The sequence below is a fragment of the Anser brachyrhynchus genome (assembly GCF_964034855.1).
Source record: "Anser brachyrhynchus genome assembly, chromosome: 1".
Taxonomy (NCBI): Eukaryota; Metazoa; Chordata; class Aves; order Anseriformes; family Anatidae; genus Anser; species Anser brachyrhynchus.
In genome coordinates this window covers 102,539,170-102,555,823 of record NC_137694.1, presented here as the reverse complement: position 1 = coordinate 102,555,823, position 16,654 = coordinate 102,539,170, and the positions used below count along the sequence as shown (strand labels likewise).

The window sequence follows — 16,654 nt, the reverse complement described above, 5'->3', positions numbered from 1 at the left end:
TGGTTATTTCCAACAAAGAGCAAGTTTGCTTTGGTTTGGTTTTGATGTAGCCACAAGCTCAACTTTAAGCTTGCATTGCCTAAAGGATGGTTTGTGGTTGTGTGGTGCTATCCTGAGTCTTCACTGGAGTTTAATGAATTGAGTGCAGTTTCGGGGGTGCCTTTCCTCTGCCCATGTCCCCAAAGCAATTAGCAATCCTTAGGTCTGCCAGGTGAGAGGGCATCTCTCTGTGCTCCCAGAGCTCAGCTTTCCAGCCACAATTAAGGTGTTTTTTTATCTATTCGAGCTAGGTGTACTAACTGCTCTTGCTTCTCTCAGGGACATGGAGTTAGGCGCAGCAGCCTGTCTTCAAGGATGCAAAGATGCTATCTTCAAACAATATCCTTACTGCTTTCTCCAGGGTGCTTTATTAAGCAGAGAACAGAAAAATAAACAGAAAGCACAAAACATCAGTGATCAGTGTGCCAGAACGCTTTGGATGAAGTTTTAACAATTAAAATAATGCAGGGAGGAAAAAAAAATGCAGGATGTTCCAAATGCAGCTGGGGAGATGACAGTTTTGTCCTTCCAAAGGAGAGTTAGAAGCAACTATCTTTACATCCAGCTTCCCAGATCTTCTTTTAAAGGGCATTGAAAGGAGTGGGTCAGAGGAGAAGCTGGTTGCTCAGACCTTGCGCTTGAAGGTGGAAACCAAAGTCTTTTGAATGGGCTCTCGAGCCTCGCACATGCCGGTCAGCAGCACAGGGTCCATCTTGTGCTCCACTTCATAGAACGGGCACTTCTTCAGGTGCTCTGACATGCACGCCACCTCGCTGTGCTGCCACCTGTTAACTCTGGAGAAGAGGCTGCTGAACTGCCAGGTCTGGGTGGTGATAAGGAAGGAGAGATAAATCGGGGAGGGAAAACTGGAATGTTAGTAAAAACAGAAGAGGATTTAGAAAAAACAGCTATATATGTTTGTAGTGGGCATGCATTACTTGTACTGGTTAGTGAAATCCAGACCACACAGGGCTGCACAACAAGTATAAGTGTAGTCTGTATTGTTATGTACCTCACACTTGTTGTTCTTGCTGCATTAGTCATCACCTGCCATTTTTAACAAGAAAGCACAGTTTTTGGTGCCAATCTAGTGCTGAACATGAGGAAACCAAGGACACCTGACCACCACAACATCACATGTGAGGTGGGGTCCAAGGTGCTTATAGGTGTATCCAACGATAATTATAAGGTACAGTGACTATGGGATGCTTGCGTGATACATATCTCAAAGAAACCTGACTTCATAAAGACCTTCCAAAGTGTTTATCAGTAACTTCAAAGGAAGGAACATTATAACACTGCTGTTACTCACCCCACCCCAGAACAAGCCTGGAAAAATCTAAGGTTGAGGTTATTCCTAGAAGAGTTACAAGCTTGTAAAAAACAGAAATGTGCAGTTAAATTTTTCTGATTCTTATTGCAGTGATACCATGTGTCATTTACTGATACACTACCATGTAGTGATAAGACTGTGAATAAGTCACTTGAATATTTCCTGTATGCCATTAAATCAAACGAATTTTTAAAATCATAGTTTAGAAATGTTTCTTCCTGTAGAAGGACAGTATGTGGATTTACTGCACTTAAGATTACCTAAGCCTGCCCTATTCCTATATAATCATAGCTATCATACAAAGTAGACAATAAATTCAGATTAATTACAAATGGGATGTTTTCAAGCAGAATCTGTGCACTGGATACAAGATTCCTGTGTGGTCAGTCCAGAGATCTGACAAGAAAGGGGTTAGACAGCCTTTAAATTCACAGCTGCTGGTTTGAAGTTGTGCAACCGTAACTGGAGTTAGTTGGAACTGGAGTTATTTAGCCCAGGTGGAATTTCTTCTTTATGCTACAGGAAGCTTCATCCTCCAGTAAATGGTCTCAGTGGCTAACTCCTGTTTGGATTTGGCTAATTCAGCTTGCAGCCACTGTACTTGTTGCACAGATCTCAAATTCTCTCCACTTCATGGTTTCTCTTAATAAAGATTTATTGTCATAAACTTCCATTTGGTAATATCTGTAGGTGGAGATTTTTAGGGGTCTGCTTGAAAGCCAGGTCCTCAAATAATTTTTATGAGCCTTCCTTGGATCTCTATATTTGTTCCCAGACCTCTCTCGTTTGCTTGGTCATGCAGGAACCTCTGATGTTATTATTTCAACCAGCTTTATGTTAGAGCAGCTGTAAGGCTAACAGAAATAAATCTGTATTAACTATTGTTTCAACTAGGACTTAAACTGAGCTGTATTTACATATTTCATTCTGATTACCCAAGCAGCCCATAAGGAAGATAATTTTCCAACACCACAAAGAGTGTGATGCCAGCTTTGCAGAAAAAATGCTTCTGCCTATGTTGTTCTCCCAGGTGCTCACATCCTAAGGCAAACGTTCATGACAATCTTATGAACTATGAATCATGAAAACAGACATTATCTACCTGGGCTTGTGCAAAGCATTTGACACAGTCCCACACAACAGCCTTTTCTCTAAATTGGAGAGACATGAATTTGATGGATCAACTGCTTAGTGGGTAAGGAATTGGCTGGATTTGGTCGCATTCACAGAGTTGCTGTCAATGGCTCGATGTCTGGGTGGAGATCCGTAATGAGTGGTGTTCCTCAGGGGTTGATACTGGGACAGGCGCTGTTTAACATCTTTGTTGGTGACATGGACAGTGGGATCGAGTGCACCCTCAGCAACTTTGCTGATGACACCAAGCTCTGTGGTGTGTTCAACACGCTGGAGTGACGGGATGCCATCCAGAGGGACCTGGACAGGGTTGAGAGGTGGGCCTGGGAGAACCTCATCGAGTTCAACAAGGCCAAGTGCAAGGTCCTGTAACTGGACCGGGGCAATCCCAAGCACAAATATAGGCTGGGTGGAGAGCAGCCATGTGGAAAAAGGCTTGGGGGTATCAGTGGATGAAAAACTAAGCATGAGCTGGCAATGTGCACTTGCAGCCCAGAAAGCCAACCATGTCCTGGGCTGCATCAAAGGAAGCGTGGCCAGCAGGTCAGGGGTGGTGATTCTCCTCCTCTACTCTGCTCTTGTGAGACCCCACCTGGAGTGCTACCTTCAGCTCTGGGGCTCCCAGCACAAGAGAAATGTGGAACTGTTAGAGGGGGTCCAGAGGAGGGACATGATGATGATCAGAGGGCTAGAGCACCTCTCTTATGAAGACAGGCTGAGAGAGTTGGGGTTGTTTAGCCCAGAGAAGAGAAGGCTCCAGGGAGACCTGCTCCACAGAGCAGCCTTCCAGTACCTAAAGGGGGCCTACAGGAAAGATGAGGAGGGACTCTTTGTAAGGGAGTGTAGTGATAGAGCAAGGGGTAATGGTTTTAAACTAAAAGAAGATAGATGTAAATTACACATTAGAAATAAATTATTTACTATTATTATATGATTCCAAAACACTGTGGGATTGATGTGAATGCCTGAGCTCCTTTCACAGTCACATCTAGTTCTTTACCCTTCAATGTACTCTATATCAGCTTGTAAAGAATAAAACAAAAGGATGAACTGCAAGTTATTTTAAACCCTGTATGTGACCTTTAAGTACCAGGAATTCTCAGCTCCTAGTGCCTAAATACGGTGCAAATGCAAACAGGTTACTCAAGACAAGCTTGGGTGGCAACCTGCAGCTAGTAAGTAGATACCCACTTACACCTTCCTGCCTTTGCTAGATGTACTGTACTTTATAGCACTGACCTCCCAGGACACATTGGGCTGCAAATTCTTCACTTCATGAACCTTCCCCCTATCTACGTGCTTATATGCAGCATCACTTGCTATGCTTGTGTGTAATCTGGTGACACCCCGTGACTGTCTTTTCCCCAGTGTTGCAGTCACTTGCCTTTCTGCGAGCTTTCCATGAAGTACCACCATGGGAATATCTTTTTTTCTCCCAGACCAGCAGGACCATTCCCCTCTCTTGAAGTAGAGTGGCACAGATATCCCTCATCAGCACTGACACTTGCGATAGCTGAGATAAACTGAAGCTGTCCAGGAACCCAGCAATGTACTTCAGCACTTCCAGTGGGAGGCTGCTCAGCAAATCCTTGTTTCTCCCTCGATTGTCCACTGTGTAATTGCATTTTCCTGATTCAGCAAGGAGGGTGTCAACCTCTGGTTTAATAGCAAATGTCTTGACAGGCTTGCTGTATATAACCTTGGCCTTATGTCCATCAGGGCGGAAGTGATTTTGAACAAAAGTACATCCCAAGTAGGCCAGCGGACAGCGATGCTGAAACCATCCATCCAGACATGACTGGATATCAGCATGCACATTCTTGAAGTGGGATGCAAACTCATCCCTCCTGAAGAAATGACTGCAAGTGAATGTGAAAGCTGAACTGCTTTTGTTGTGTCTTCTGGTTACACATTCAGTGTACAGCTCCACGTGGAGTTCTGGTTGGCTTTTTTCATCCAGAACATCTGCTAGAACAGCATTGGAGGAGAAAGGCTCCAGAGGAAAGCTGTAAGTCTGTGTTGCAAAGTCCACAAAGAGTCCATCGATACCCCTTGCTTCGGAGATCTCATGGCCTTTCAGTTCTTTCTCCAATGCACACAGCAGTGTGGCTTTAACTATATTTGCCGTAGGCAGTTCTTCTGGGTTTATTCCCAATTCTGAGGTATCCACCGACTTGTCTGAAGTTGGCATCTTGTGTCCCAGTGCATCTCCTAGTCGTGCTCTTTTGCCACAGTAACTAACTGGCACTTTGAAGGTGTAGACAGTCTTCACCTCCTGAGCTTCCAAGTTCCCATATACAAAGTCTTTTTCTTTCGGAGTGCAAGCAGCTAGCTGGCCAAAGCGGATAAGCATTCCCCCGTGATGTACCAGATACATGTTGTAATCGGCTACACCAACTTCTTTCTTCAGCCTCTCCAGGACCCCTTCTTGCCAAGGAGCCAGCCCTGTCATTTCTTTATTTGGAGTTACTTGTTCAGACTTTAGGTCTTTTGCTTCTTCTGTATTACCAGGCGTTTCCTTTGCCTTCTCTGCAGAGCTGGCAGCACAAGGTCCTGATGCTGTTTTCTTGGAAGCCTCCTCTGTATTTTTTCGTGTGCCAGCTGCTGAGCCTGTTACCTTGCAAGCCAAGAGCTCTTTGCTGAAAATGTTCTCCCAGGTTTTGTAACTCCCCAGATCCATTCCTTCCTTGTCCTTTGCCAAATCTTCACGCTCACGTTGGCTGAGCTCAGATGCCTGGTCATTGCCATCTTGGGAACCACAGGCCAATCCTCCCACGGCACCTTCTTCCCCACCCATGGTTTCATCCATTAGCTCTTCCACTTCATCCTTTTTCCTCCACTCCGGAAACAAGTCGGCTACTCTCAAACTCCTGAAAAGTATCTTCTGGTCTCTGAGTGCCAATGCTGTGTCCAGACACTCCTCGCTTAAGGTCTCCTTCATAATGTTCTTGTGCAGGGTTGTGTCTGAATCCACGTTTGGCCAGCGATTCCACTCCATCGAGCAGCAGACAACGCTGGCTGGACAGACCTGAAGGTGCTTTGCCAGCTTAAAGCGGGCCATGGAAAAAGGACAGCCATAGTCTGAGTTGAGGCAGGGCACCTGCTCCAAGGGGCAGAGCAGTTGGTGCTCCTCCTCCTTGCATGTGTGGAAGGTGGCTCCGCAGTGAAAGCGGCAGCTGATCACCATGCAGGAGACGGAGGGCTCGATTGGTGCGCGGCAGTGCCGGCTGAAGCATCTCTCACAGTGCCTGTGCTGCCCAGGGGGAGTTTTCTGAGCCCTGTGCTGGATGTAGAAAAGACAAGAGTTACTGCCTGGAGGGGCAAGAAAGGACACAGACCACCAGTGCCAGTGCCCACGCCTGGTTTCTATGAGTTAGATGTTCACACGCACTCCTAGCCTGAATAAGGCTATGTGTAAATGATGCCCAGCTCTGATCAGCACTGATCCCCGCAGCACAGTGTGCCCTGATAGCAGCATGGATATCAGTGAGACCTCAGTGCTCTTTGCTCTTAGCTCAGCAGAGGCAGCAAAGGTTTGAGAATGAGCTGTTTTCTGCCTCAATATTTTTGCTGATCCTGTCCATTGCATACTGCTGAAATCAAGACTGCTGCAGGCACAGAGAGGGAGCTCCTCCACTTCTTCGATATGATTTGAGTGGGAAAGGTGACATTTCTTTTTCCTCCCTAAAAAATTAGCTGGTCATTTGGCCCACGTCTTGTCACACCTTCGTCACCTCACCATGGACATGAATGGTCACAAATGAACCAGCTGCAACTGCCCTACTTTTTTTAGTTCATCCTACATACTTACAGATCAGTGTCAAACACGACCCAGAACTGAAGAGGTGATCCTGAGGTGATCATATCTTAGATTCAGTTTATGACGCTGTTAGTGGTACCACAGGGGACCAGAAAACAGGGAAAGGTCCCAGGCAACAAGAACAGAAATAAACAAAACCAGTCTGCATTTCATAAATTCAGCTGCCACCTGGCAGGTCCATTAATTTAATGTTTTGCAACTCACAGACTGGATTAAAAGAACAAGTTGAGGATGCCAAAACAAATGTCTCAGAAATTTTAACCAGCCTTATCATAAAAAAAGGCTAAATGTTTTCTTAAGGAAGAATGCATGTCAGTTCTCACACTCCCATATTAATGTGGTTTCAAAAATATATATATTTTTTGCTTTTCTCTACCTAAAAAATGTTGAAATGAAAAGGACGTACCATTTTCCTGAGGTCCAACAGCAAAAAGCAGAAGTACAAGAATATGAAGTATGAAGACCCTTATGTAAAAAGATATCACTGCCAGATTACTAGCTTCGTGTCAGAATGAATCACTCATCTGCTTTGGTTTCATTATTGTGTTTTCCACTCTTTCCCAGTAAATCAATTAAATCACTTTAATTAGCTGAAAATAATACACTTATGAGGCCTGTCTCCAAAAGTTATCAGTGCCCCTTGCTTATAATATCCCCACCCTGGCAAAAAATCCAAGCAATGGGTATTACTCCTCCCTAAAAATGGGAAAACAGAAGCACAGAGTTTGACAGCAATTAAATAGAGACAGTCATTAGCATGAGGCATGTCTTCTTTTGTCATAAAAAATAAGAACATAACAAGAACATAACAAATGACAGTCTGGGTCAGACCAGTGGTCCATCCAGCCCTGCACTGTCCTTCGACAATACCCATAGGAGGTGAACCTTGATTCAGGGGAACATGTGGGACCTTCTGTGGATCCACAGGACTTTTCTCTTCACATGCTCTCAGCATCCATAGTTGTTGTATTGGAGACCTAGAAGCTGCCCAGTCCTTGTACTACTTGGAGCTACCTCCCTGGATAACTTGATCTGGTAGCAGCAACTTAGCCCAAAGAATACTGCAAGTAGAAAACTCCAGGCTTCTGTCTTTCTGCTCTTTGCAGTAAAGGGCGGTTAGCCAGGGCTTTTTTTTTTTTTTAATTTTATTTATTAATTTATTTATCATGAAAATGAGAAAAAGATTTTTGATACATCTTCCCACCATGCTTCCTATGCAGTAGGACCTACCATAGCTCAACACAGTTCCATTCCATCTATTGCAGCCTCCAACACTGACCAAAACCTGTTTAAATCCCCTTACCGAATCAACCCTATTCCACTGAAGTATACAGCTCAGGTGCCTGCACCTTTGTTTGCACAAGCAAAGAAAAGCTCTTTGGAAAGAACTGAAGACAGCAATGCAGAAAAGTAGTATTTCATGACCATTCATAATAGCATTCTCTGCTTGTCTTGGGAAGCACAGGGTTCTGCCCAGGGCTGACACCACAATGCTGGTCAGCATGACCCCAGACAGATTCAGCCCCTAAATAAATGTCATTTAGGACGGCATCCATCCTGCTTTAGGCTGTTTAGTGACATCTACATTTATGCAGCTCAGGGAAGAAAGAGATGCAGATGGATTTATTTCACATTGGCAGCATCCTTGCTACTGTCATTCTTGTAGCATTTTGCTGCAAATATAATCTCTAAAAATAGTCCCAGCTATGACTCGCATAAGGTCAGAGGAAGGCTGGGTACATTACACTGAAACAAAAACATGAATGTATGAACAATACTTTCCACTGCAAAACTAGCTATTAGAGAGAAATAATTGATAAATAAGAACACATCTGAAGTGCAGAGGCCTTACAGTTCTCCAAAAACACAGAAAGGGCTGATTGCTAAGTTTCTGGAGAGGAGCCTACTTTCACACTGTTGTATGCTGAAACCAAACACACTAGACTCGCATGTAGAAAAAGAAAATATACGTTTTTTTTGTGAACAATGACGACATCACAGCATTCAGATCTAGAATCAGTCTTCATGATTACTCAGATTTGCCATTTTTAGTTCATTTTACCCCATCTCTAACTTGTACACGCTGTTCTGTCAGAAAAATATTGTTTTTCTCTCTCTTCTAATTGTCAGATCTGTGAAGCTAAAAGACAGGAAGAAGGGAGAGAGATTTTTTCTGATATATATTAGGATTTGAATGCTTCTGTTCTGACAAGACAATAATCATGAGCTCTGTATTTTAACTGATGATTTGCTCCATCTCTTAGCTGTTGATATCATTGTCAAACACAAACTACAACAGTGTTTCAACACACTTAACAGAAAATTTACAAATTCTTGCCTCAGTAAGTGATACATTAACATCCAGAGGCAGATAACACACAGATATGTCAGGTAATAAGACACTTCTCTAAACCTATATACATCTTTTTTCACTGCAACTTGCAATATTTTTGAAGGGCTGCTTAAAAAAAAAAAAAAAAGAACAGAATTTTTTACTTAAATCTTGCTTAAGGTGCTGTGGAATGAAAGGATGCAAACTCCCATCCACAGTCTGTCCACTTTGGTAAATCTTTATTTTTAGACTGTCAGGACAGCAAGTCAAGTAAGATTTAAAAATATACAGCTGCCTTTTAAACTACAGATATGTCTGTGTCTGAAGTAGGTCTGTTCAGTGACAATAACTTATTGTTTATAAATCAATTATAATTTGTTTTCAGTAAATGCATATTAAATTTAGTTGCAGTTATTGAGCTAAAACAATACAACTGTTTCCTTATTTGGTATTTGTTCTGTGTAGGTGACTGATAATATGACATACCAAAATTACACATCATATCTGAACTCTTCTTGCAAATTCAAGGGATGCCTCCCAAGAAACCATTAAAAAAGGCCACCAGAAACCCCAGACAATTATCTTACAGACTGCCTCTGAGATCTGATTACCAACGAACACAAAACAATTTTTCTAAGATTTACAACATGATAAGCATCTCTTAAAAATCTCTGGAAAGTTTTCATCCAAACGCTGGAGCCAAGAATGTTAAAGTTACATATAATATTACAACAAAAAATATTTTAAAGGAATGTGAAGTATGTAGGGCAGATAGCAGTTATTTATTATCTCTTTTAATCCCTGCTACCCAGTATACAGCGTTTATCTTGTTTTCAGCATAATACTTAAATCTTGGGATGAATGCAGGGTTACTAATTTCCTTACAGGGTTTTTCAATATATTTACTATGATAGTATCTGCGTGGTTCACAAGTGATAATGAATTTGCCTTGCAGTACTAGAGGTGCACCTGAGGTTAAAAGACATTGGTACTTCTGTCTGACATGTAGAATTGGAGTGTAGGAAGATAAAAACCAAATATAATTAAATATAATAGTTTACGTAAATAAAACAAAAAAAGCATGGGGATGCCCAGGTTCTGATGTCTCACTTGCCTGGCAGAGGCAGCAATAGAATCACATTTTCTAGAACATCCAAGCCTCCCAAAACTAGAGATTTTCTTCTCTTTGTGTGCAGTGCACCTCCTCAGTCACCACAACCCAAAAAACCTCAGCAAGAAATCAGGTTTGGGTCTCCAATCACTACACAGACATGTTTATTTCTGGGAGCCGAGGAAGAAAACACTACGCCAGTGGAAACTGCATGTGTATGTGATTACTAGGAGCCTAAGTTTTCTAACATCCTGCCCTTCATTACAAAATAAAAAGCAAATCCGAGAATGTCACCATCTGGAGTGACAGTGACCTCTAAGCGAGTGACGCCCCACATCTTCGCAGCCAGGACACTGTCCTGCATGGCACGCCTGCTCTGCAATTGCCATTCAGACTGATCTAATATTCACATTGCCAGCCAGGCTTCAGATGAGCCTGGTAGTGAACATGGCACAGCTCAGGGTAAGTGCAAAGGGAGAATAAAAAGTGGAGATGAAATCATTATCAGTAACACTAACAAACTTCTATCAAGTGTGTGCAAGGCATAGTTTCTTGGAGTCTTAACTCTTGAACAAGTTCATACAGATTTTACAGGGGCACTTTGATGCCAGGGCAATCCTTCTCATGAACCTCAAATCCCTGGTATAAGAGAAGAAGAGGGAAAAAGTGTTCCATGAGACAACTGTCCCGTTAGATAAGCCCAAATATGGAAAGACAGGTGACAATTAGGGAGCTATTCCGTGTATTTTTCAGCTGGGGAACAGCTGACTGAGACTGTGATGTTTTGTGGCAATAACCACTGGTTTGGAGGTGCTGAATGGGTCGTATTTGCTTTATATGAAGAAATATACTTTAAAATGGCAGGGATGGAGTAGGTCCACGGCATAGTGCATCAGTCAGGAAGAGACATCAGTTCCCTGCTTTTCTTCCAGATGATGCATTCTACTCAGGCTCCCGCAACAGTACATCTACTTCCCTTCAGCTCCCAAAACCTGGCACACAGGACCATGGAGCAAAAGATAAGCTGTCAAATCACCAGCCTTCCCTTCTCCTGGTAAATCTGTGCTGCACACGTGCAGTGAGGAGGCACAGAAACTCACTCAGGCCATTTCTATCCAGCCAAATGCACCAGTGCTGCTGAGGGAGGAGCAGGTGAGGCTTGACAGTAATGAGGCACAGGTAACACAGGGCGCTGCTGGTAGAAGCCCCATGCAGCGCTTGCCTGCATGAGCGCCGGGTCAGCAATATTTCTTGCTCCTCCCTACCTGGAACAACATAGTCACAGCTCATGTAAGACAAACCCACCAAAAAATTCATGTGGATGTGGTCCCCTGGGTTCATGTGTCACGCAGGGCAGCACAGCAGCAGGGGCTGAGGAGTGGAGTGGGAAACGAGGAGACTGTGACAGGCACCCACTCTGCAGCACATGTGAAGGACTGTCCTTGGGAGGGACATGCTTAGGCAAACTCTCACAGTGCATCAATAACTGGGTTTATGATTTGAGTTCACCAAGTGCCTTAAAATAACAGGTTACAGTTCAGTTGAAGCTTGAGAAAAACAAAACAAAACAAAACAAAACAAAACAAAACAAAAAAACAGTTTTGTTTAGGGCTCGGGTTCTATTTTGTTCCCTGGTAACAATCTCATTAACATACTTTTCTGAAAACTTCTTGAGATAGTCAAGTGAATGGATTTAAGCAAAACAAAAGAAAACCAGCTGAACCCAGACGCCCGGTACAAAGAATGTGAGTGCTCATGGTTAAGATCTAAGTCATAAAAACAAAAGCTAAAAGATTCATGAATAAAAACTGCTAAGCATCCACAACTCTAAAAGGTACAGTAGTACCTGTAATGCTTGTAATTCTTACTTCATCACTGTATTATTTAGTCTGCACTAAAAATGTAGTTTGCAGTCTGAATCTTAAAACTCACTGGATTTTAAGTCTTACTTTTTTTTAGTTTCTTGAAAGTTACATAAATTGAATTTTTGATTTATTATCTGTCATACTACCGAAGTTCCCATTTTAGAGTCAGTATCTTAGTTTTTTAAAACCCCAGATACAGTGCTGCAAGCCGTGGCTAACCCACTGAATATGTTATGGAGGGTTTTTCTTGTTAGTGCAGCCTGTCACAGAAGTGTTCAGAGTTACCAGCTGCCTCTGTTCTCAGGTGTCACTTAAAGACATCTTGTGTCTGATTATTCTACTTCATCCTAATTACTAAGATTGTTTTGAAGACATCTTGACTTTCATAGCTTGATACAGTAACCATTGCATTGCATAAGTTTTCACCAATAAAGGCTCCAACCCTATTTACAAAACCTTACCTTAATCATAGTGTCCCTGTGTTTGTACCGAACACTTGCGCTCTTGGTTTTGCTCAGCTGGGTTGAAGTGAGGTGAGTAAGGGCTAACAAGAAGCAAAGACAGAAGAGAGAATGAGAGGACACAGAGCAAGCCCAAGCAGAAACATCAAGTAGTTTGAGGTTGTTAAAAATAAAACCTGTGCATGTGACTGGGCAGCTCAGCTTTCAGAGCTGTCTCTTCCACTGTATTTGTTAACACTGTCACTACTGGCGTGATACTTAACGGAGAGGATGTAAGCGATGGCACTAACCCTGCCCTCTGCCCTGGGTGTTAAGAGGAAAAGATCAGAGAATATCCCAGAGCCCTGTATCAGTTTCCTGCCATTCTCATCTTTAATGACTCCACTCCTCGCAGTGCCCACATCAGCCTGTAGTTTCTGCTGTTGCAGCTGTCACTGTGTCCCCTGTTCCTGCTTTCACTTACTCCAGCGGTGGGTGCACACAGTGATGATGGGTTTGCACCCACAGCAGGACCCGCCTCAGGGCATAGCCTCCAGCTGGCTGCCCTTGCCACAGGGCTGCTTGTCCTGGGACAGAAGAGCTGAACCAGCACCCCTCATGCTGACGGATGAGTTGCTGCTTCTTCCTGGTGAGGGAGCACCTTGTTGCTGTGGTGGAAGCTCTGAGATCCTAAATCACAGCACGCTTTTTGTTCTGCCTTATCTTTCTCTTTTCCTATCTGTGAGACCTCAGTGACGCTGATAGTTTGAAACAGTGCAGGCAACTGTGTTTTCATTTTTAGGTTGAACGAAATGTCAGTAGGCGACAACCAAGGCTTGCTGGTGCCAATTGTAATTTAGTAGTGCTAAATACGGTTAGCAGGCTGGCTCCGTGGCCTTTTTTAGAAAGGGCTGTATTACTGTGGTACCATGTTGTATCATCCCACTGCACTCAGGAAAACAGGGGCCAGCAGGAATATGTCTAAATCCATATTTCACCCAATCACATTATCATCGATGTGTTTGTCCCTTCCACTTCAACCCCTCACCTTCTAGTTCACAATTATTCTTCAGCTTTGACCCACAACAACTTCTTCAATGTTGTTGTTGTCTTTTTAGACTGTGCTTAAAAACGTACTGCTTATATGCTTCACTTTTACACAAATCTACTTCTCAAAATTCTCTGCTACTAATTTAGGAATAAATTCTCCAGCTGAATTAACCCAGATGACAAATATTTAGTGCTTTAGAAGCAGCTGTTGCCAGAAATGAAGCTATCTTCTATCTTAATTTCACCAGAGAAGGTGACAGAAACCAGGAATTCATCTTTTTTATCTGCAGCACACCATTTGTATTAACCCAGATTCATCTGAAACTATACACTCAGCAAAAATGGGTGAACTTACAGATCTCTGCTGCCACCGTTACCCATGCTAATTTGACTGAAGATACCTCAGGAACATCAACCCATAACCAGACCTCCCACTGCAGTACAGATGTGCTTGCTGGTGGGATGGAAGAAATGCGACTTCTCTGAGAAGATGTATAACATTTATTTTGTGATGCACATACTGCTGGAGAAAGCTGTTGAATGTATGCTTTATTCGCTCTTATCTCAATTTTGTGGGTGGAAATACTGTGCCATATGAAAATCCTATGAAATATACGTATCTATATGATATGTGTATGCACATATGCATATAAATACACACATGTATGTACATACTGTATGTATATAGATGTGTAGTTGTACATATGTGCATGTTCATACCATATATATACAGATATGTAGCTGTGTACCAGCTGCCATGCCCCTCTGCTTAGGGAAGATGGCCTTTGTTGGGCTGATGGTGCCTGTGACAGGGCAGGGCAGAGACGAAGCAGAACTCCCCCTGCTGCAGCTGTCTCTGCGCTCCCTTGGGACACACGCCGTATCGCACAGCCCAGCACACGCACCTATCCCAACATACCCTACAGTCGCGATATGGCCTGTCCGCCACTCGCCAGACTACAACTCCCGGCATGCCCGGTGCGCTCTTTCTACGGCTGCGCAGCAGTGGGGAATAACCTTGCGCTGCGTGCCGGGACTTGTAGTCTTTCCTGAGCCTACCAGCGCGGGCCCCGCCGGAAGGCCTCCCCCTCCCAGAGCGCTCCGCGGTCGGTCCGGAAGATGCGCGGCTCGCCGTGCGCAGGCGCACTGCCGCCTCCAGCCAGCGCTGGGCAGGCAGGGAGGGAGAGAGGGAGAGGCGCTCGCGCGCCTCGGGCCCGTCAGCAGCCAGCGCCGGGCCGGGCCGGGCCGGGCCGCGCCGCGCCGGCCGCAGGTAGGAGGGGAGCGGAAGGGAAGGGGCCGCTGGAGGGGGGGCGGCAGCGGCTGCCGGGCGCCGAGCGGGGCCGGTCCGGTGCTGAGGGAGCCCCCGGCGTGCGCGCGTGCAGCGGACGGGCGGGGCGGGGCGGGCCCGGCGGGAGGCCCGCGCGTGGAGCCCGGCGGCAGCCACCGGGCCGGGCCCGGCCGGGGCGGAGCCGCACCGGCAGCGGGCTCCTGGGCGCGATCGTGCCTCGGCATCCCCGGCACCCCCCTTCCCTTAGGGGGACGGGGCTGCGAGGGGGGCAACGCCCGGCCTCGTGGGGCAGGGGGCTTGCGCGCGTGCCTGCTCAGCCTGTCCCTCGTTTGTTTGCTTATTTATTTATTTATTTATTTATTATTTATCTTCCCTCACTGATCTCAGCTGATCTTACAACACCTATCAATTCTCGCTGCAAACATGCCCTCGTATCCTTAAGTTCCCCCAGCGCTAGCTTTTTGCGTTCCTGCATGCGACGCTGCCCAGCGTTCGCTGTCCGGCCGCGGTGGCCGTTCGCAGCTCTCCTGCGAGTGGAGACCGGGTAATCGGCAGGAGCTCGCCCCATTCATAATCCTTAAATTTGTCTCCCTCGTACGGGGATACATGTGGTGATGATTTTGTGCTTTGCCTCTTGAGGGCGTTTAATGAAAACTGAAACTCTAGGCTGGAAATACACGGCGTGAGCTGTGAAAATATCGAGCTGCTGTTTTTGCAGAATTCCCAAATGGTTGCATTTAGGAGTTCCCTCATCTTTTTTTATTCAACTTTCTGTTTCTCTAGATTATTATTTTTTTGTTCCCTGACATATATTCTGCTTTAACTGCTTAGCGTTAATGACAGACTAAAGAAGTTGGGATGTGTCTGTGGGCTATCCAGAGATGGATTGTGACTTTACACCCAGCAGCTAGTTATTTGAAAGCTATCTTGTATATACTGGAATGGTATGGCAATTAATAGTTTGAATCAAACTAAGCTTTGGTATGTTTTTGTTTTTATTATGTTGCACTCCCTGGTACAGTAACGCATTGCACTGACATACGAACAAGCTAGTTCAAAGCAACTTTGTTTCTACTTGAGCCACAGTTGCACCTTTTAATTGTGCTTGAGATGTGCCCATAGGCACAGGGAAAATGAAGAGTAGATTGAGGCATGGTAAGGTAAGATGATGTGGGAGGTAGAGGTTCTCACAGTGGGGTCCCTTGCCAGAATTTTTCGAACAGATGTAGTAATGCTTCAGCTCCAAGAGAATATCGCAATTACTGAGACTGTAATTCCCCCCTGAGGCTTCTAAACAGTGCCTTTGTCACATCCCATCTCTAATTCCAGCACTGTACCAGGCCGTTTCCCTTTGCCATCAGTGTGCCATCCATTGGCTTTTCCTGATGTGTTCCCAGTGTTGAAGTGTTCAGACCTGGCTTGCTTTGGTGGTCCTGTCTGCGCACTGAGCTCAGTGCTGGTTACTGAGCAAGTCACAGGCCTTCCAGTTCAGAAAGGGAAAGGCAGCAATAGCTCCTTTCAGCAGTACTGACAAAAGAAACTATTAAAACAAAAAGCATTAAACTTTTCAGATATGGAAAAAGTTCCTGAAATGCTCTTTATAGACACTTAAGTGTAAATGTTTATTTAACTGTATTGTTTGGCAGTTTTATTACAACTTCAGTGTTTCCGTGCAGTGCTACAGTGCTTCTTTCTTTTCCTTTTATTTTTCTTTTTTCTTCTGTTGAATAAGTTGAAGTGAACAGAATGGTATATTTTATTTTAGACTGTTTGTATATAGCAGGCTTGCTTTGATGTCTTTGTCTCTTTCTTCTTGAGATGGTGGATTTTTCTCAGATGTTTTTCATGTCTTGGAGGGGCAAATGGGCCTAACTCATGTCCTTAAGAACACAAAAGGAAACTGCCTTTAGAGGCGACTGTAAAGGTCGAAAAAATTGTGGAAAGAAGTGTGAGATTAATGGAGCCAAAACAGTGCCCTCCAGAAAAATGAAAATCAAATTTATGTGAAAAAGCATAACATATAACAGTTAACCATGATTAACATCACCTATTTTGTACTTTATTGGTTCTAATTTAAATTAGAAACATGAGCGGAAATGAAACAGCAGCAGTAAGTAGCTAAATTTAGTAGATTTGTTTAAATACTTCAGAAGGCCAAACAGAGTAAGTGTGCAGAGGAGCCTAATAGGCTAGGAGCAAGTCAAGAAAAATAAAAGACAATGAAGGAATTACTCATTTGAGA

The 16,654-nt window shown here is 44.2% G+C and overlaps 2 protein-coding genes across 3 annotated transcripts in view; one reads left to right on the top strand and one right to left on the bottom strand.

Annotated features, from left to right (window-relative positions):
- FBXO40 (F-box protein 40) overlaps positions 1 to 12,636 on the bottom strand; it is a 12,829-nt gene extending 193 nt beyond the window's left edge. The window contains exons 1-4 of one of the 2 annotated variants that reach the window (XM_080558837.1): positions 12,559 to 12,564; positions 12,096 to 12,178; positions 3,891 to 5,789; positions 1 to 862 (exon numbers count right to left, since the gene is read on the bottom strand). The exon at positions 1 to 862 is cut by the window's left edge and continues 193 nt beyond it. In XM_080558837.1, the coding sequence (XP_080414963.1) occupies positions 665 to 862; positions 3,891 to 5,789; positions 12,096 to 12,104 (2,106 nt within the window). In that variant the 5' untranslated portion in view covers positions 12,105 to 12,178; positions 12,559 to 12,564 and the 3' untranslated portion in view covers positions 1 to 664. Of the gene's footprint in view, positions 863 to 3,886; positions 5,790 to 12,095 lie in introns of both variants that reach the window. The other variant, XM_080558838.1, reaches the window with a different exon arrangement.
- Positions 12,637 to 14,163: 1,527 nt separating this feature from the next.
- KPNA1 (karyopherin subunit alpha 1) overlaps positions 14,164 to 16,654 on the top strand; it is a 53,971-nt gene continuing 51,480 nt past the window's right edge. Inside the window, exon 1 of the mRNA XM_080603361.1 lies at positions 14,164 to 14,394. Coding sequence (XP_080459487.1) covers positions 14,244 to 14,394 — 151 coding nt within the window. The 5' untranslated portion in view covers positions 14,164 to 14,243. The remainder of the gene's footprint in view (positions 14,395 to 16,654) is intronic.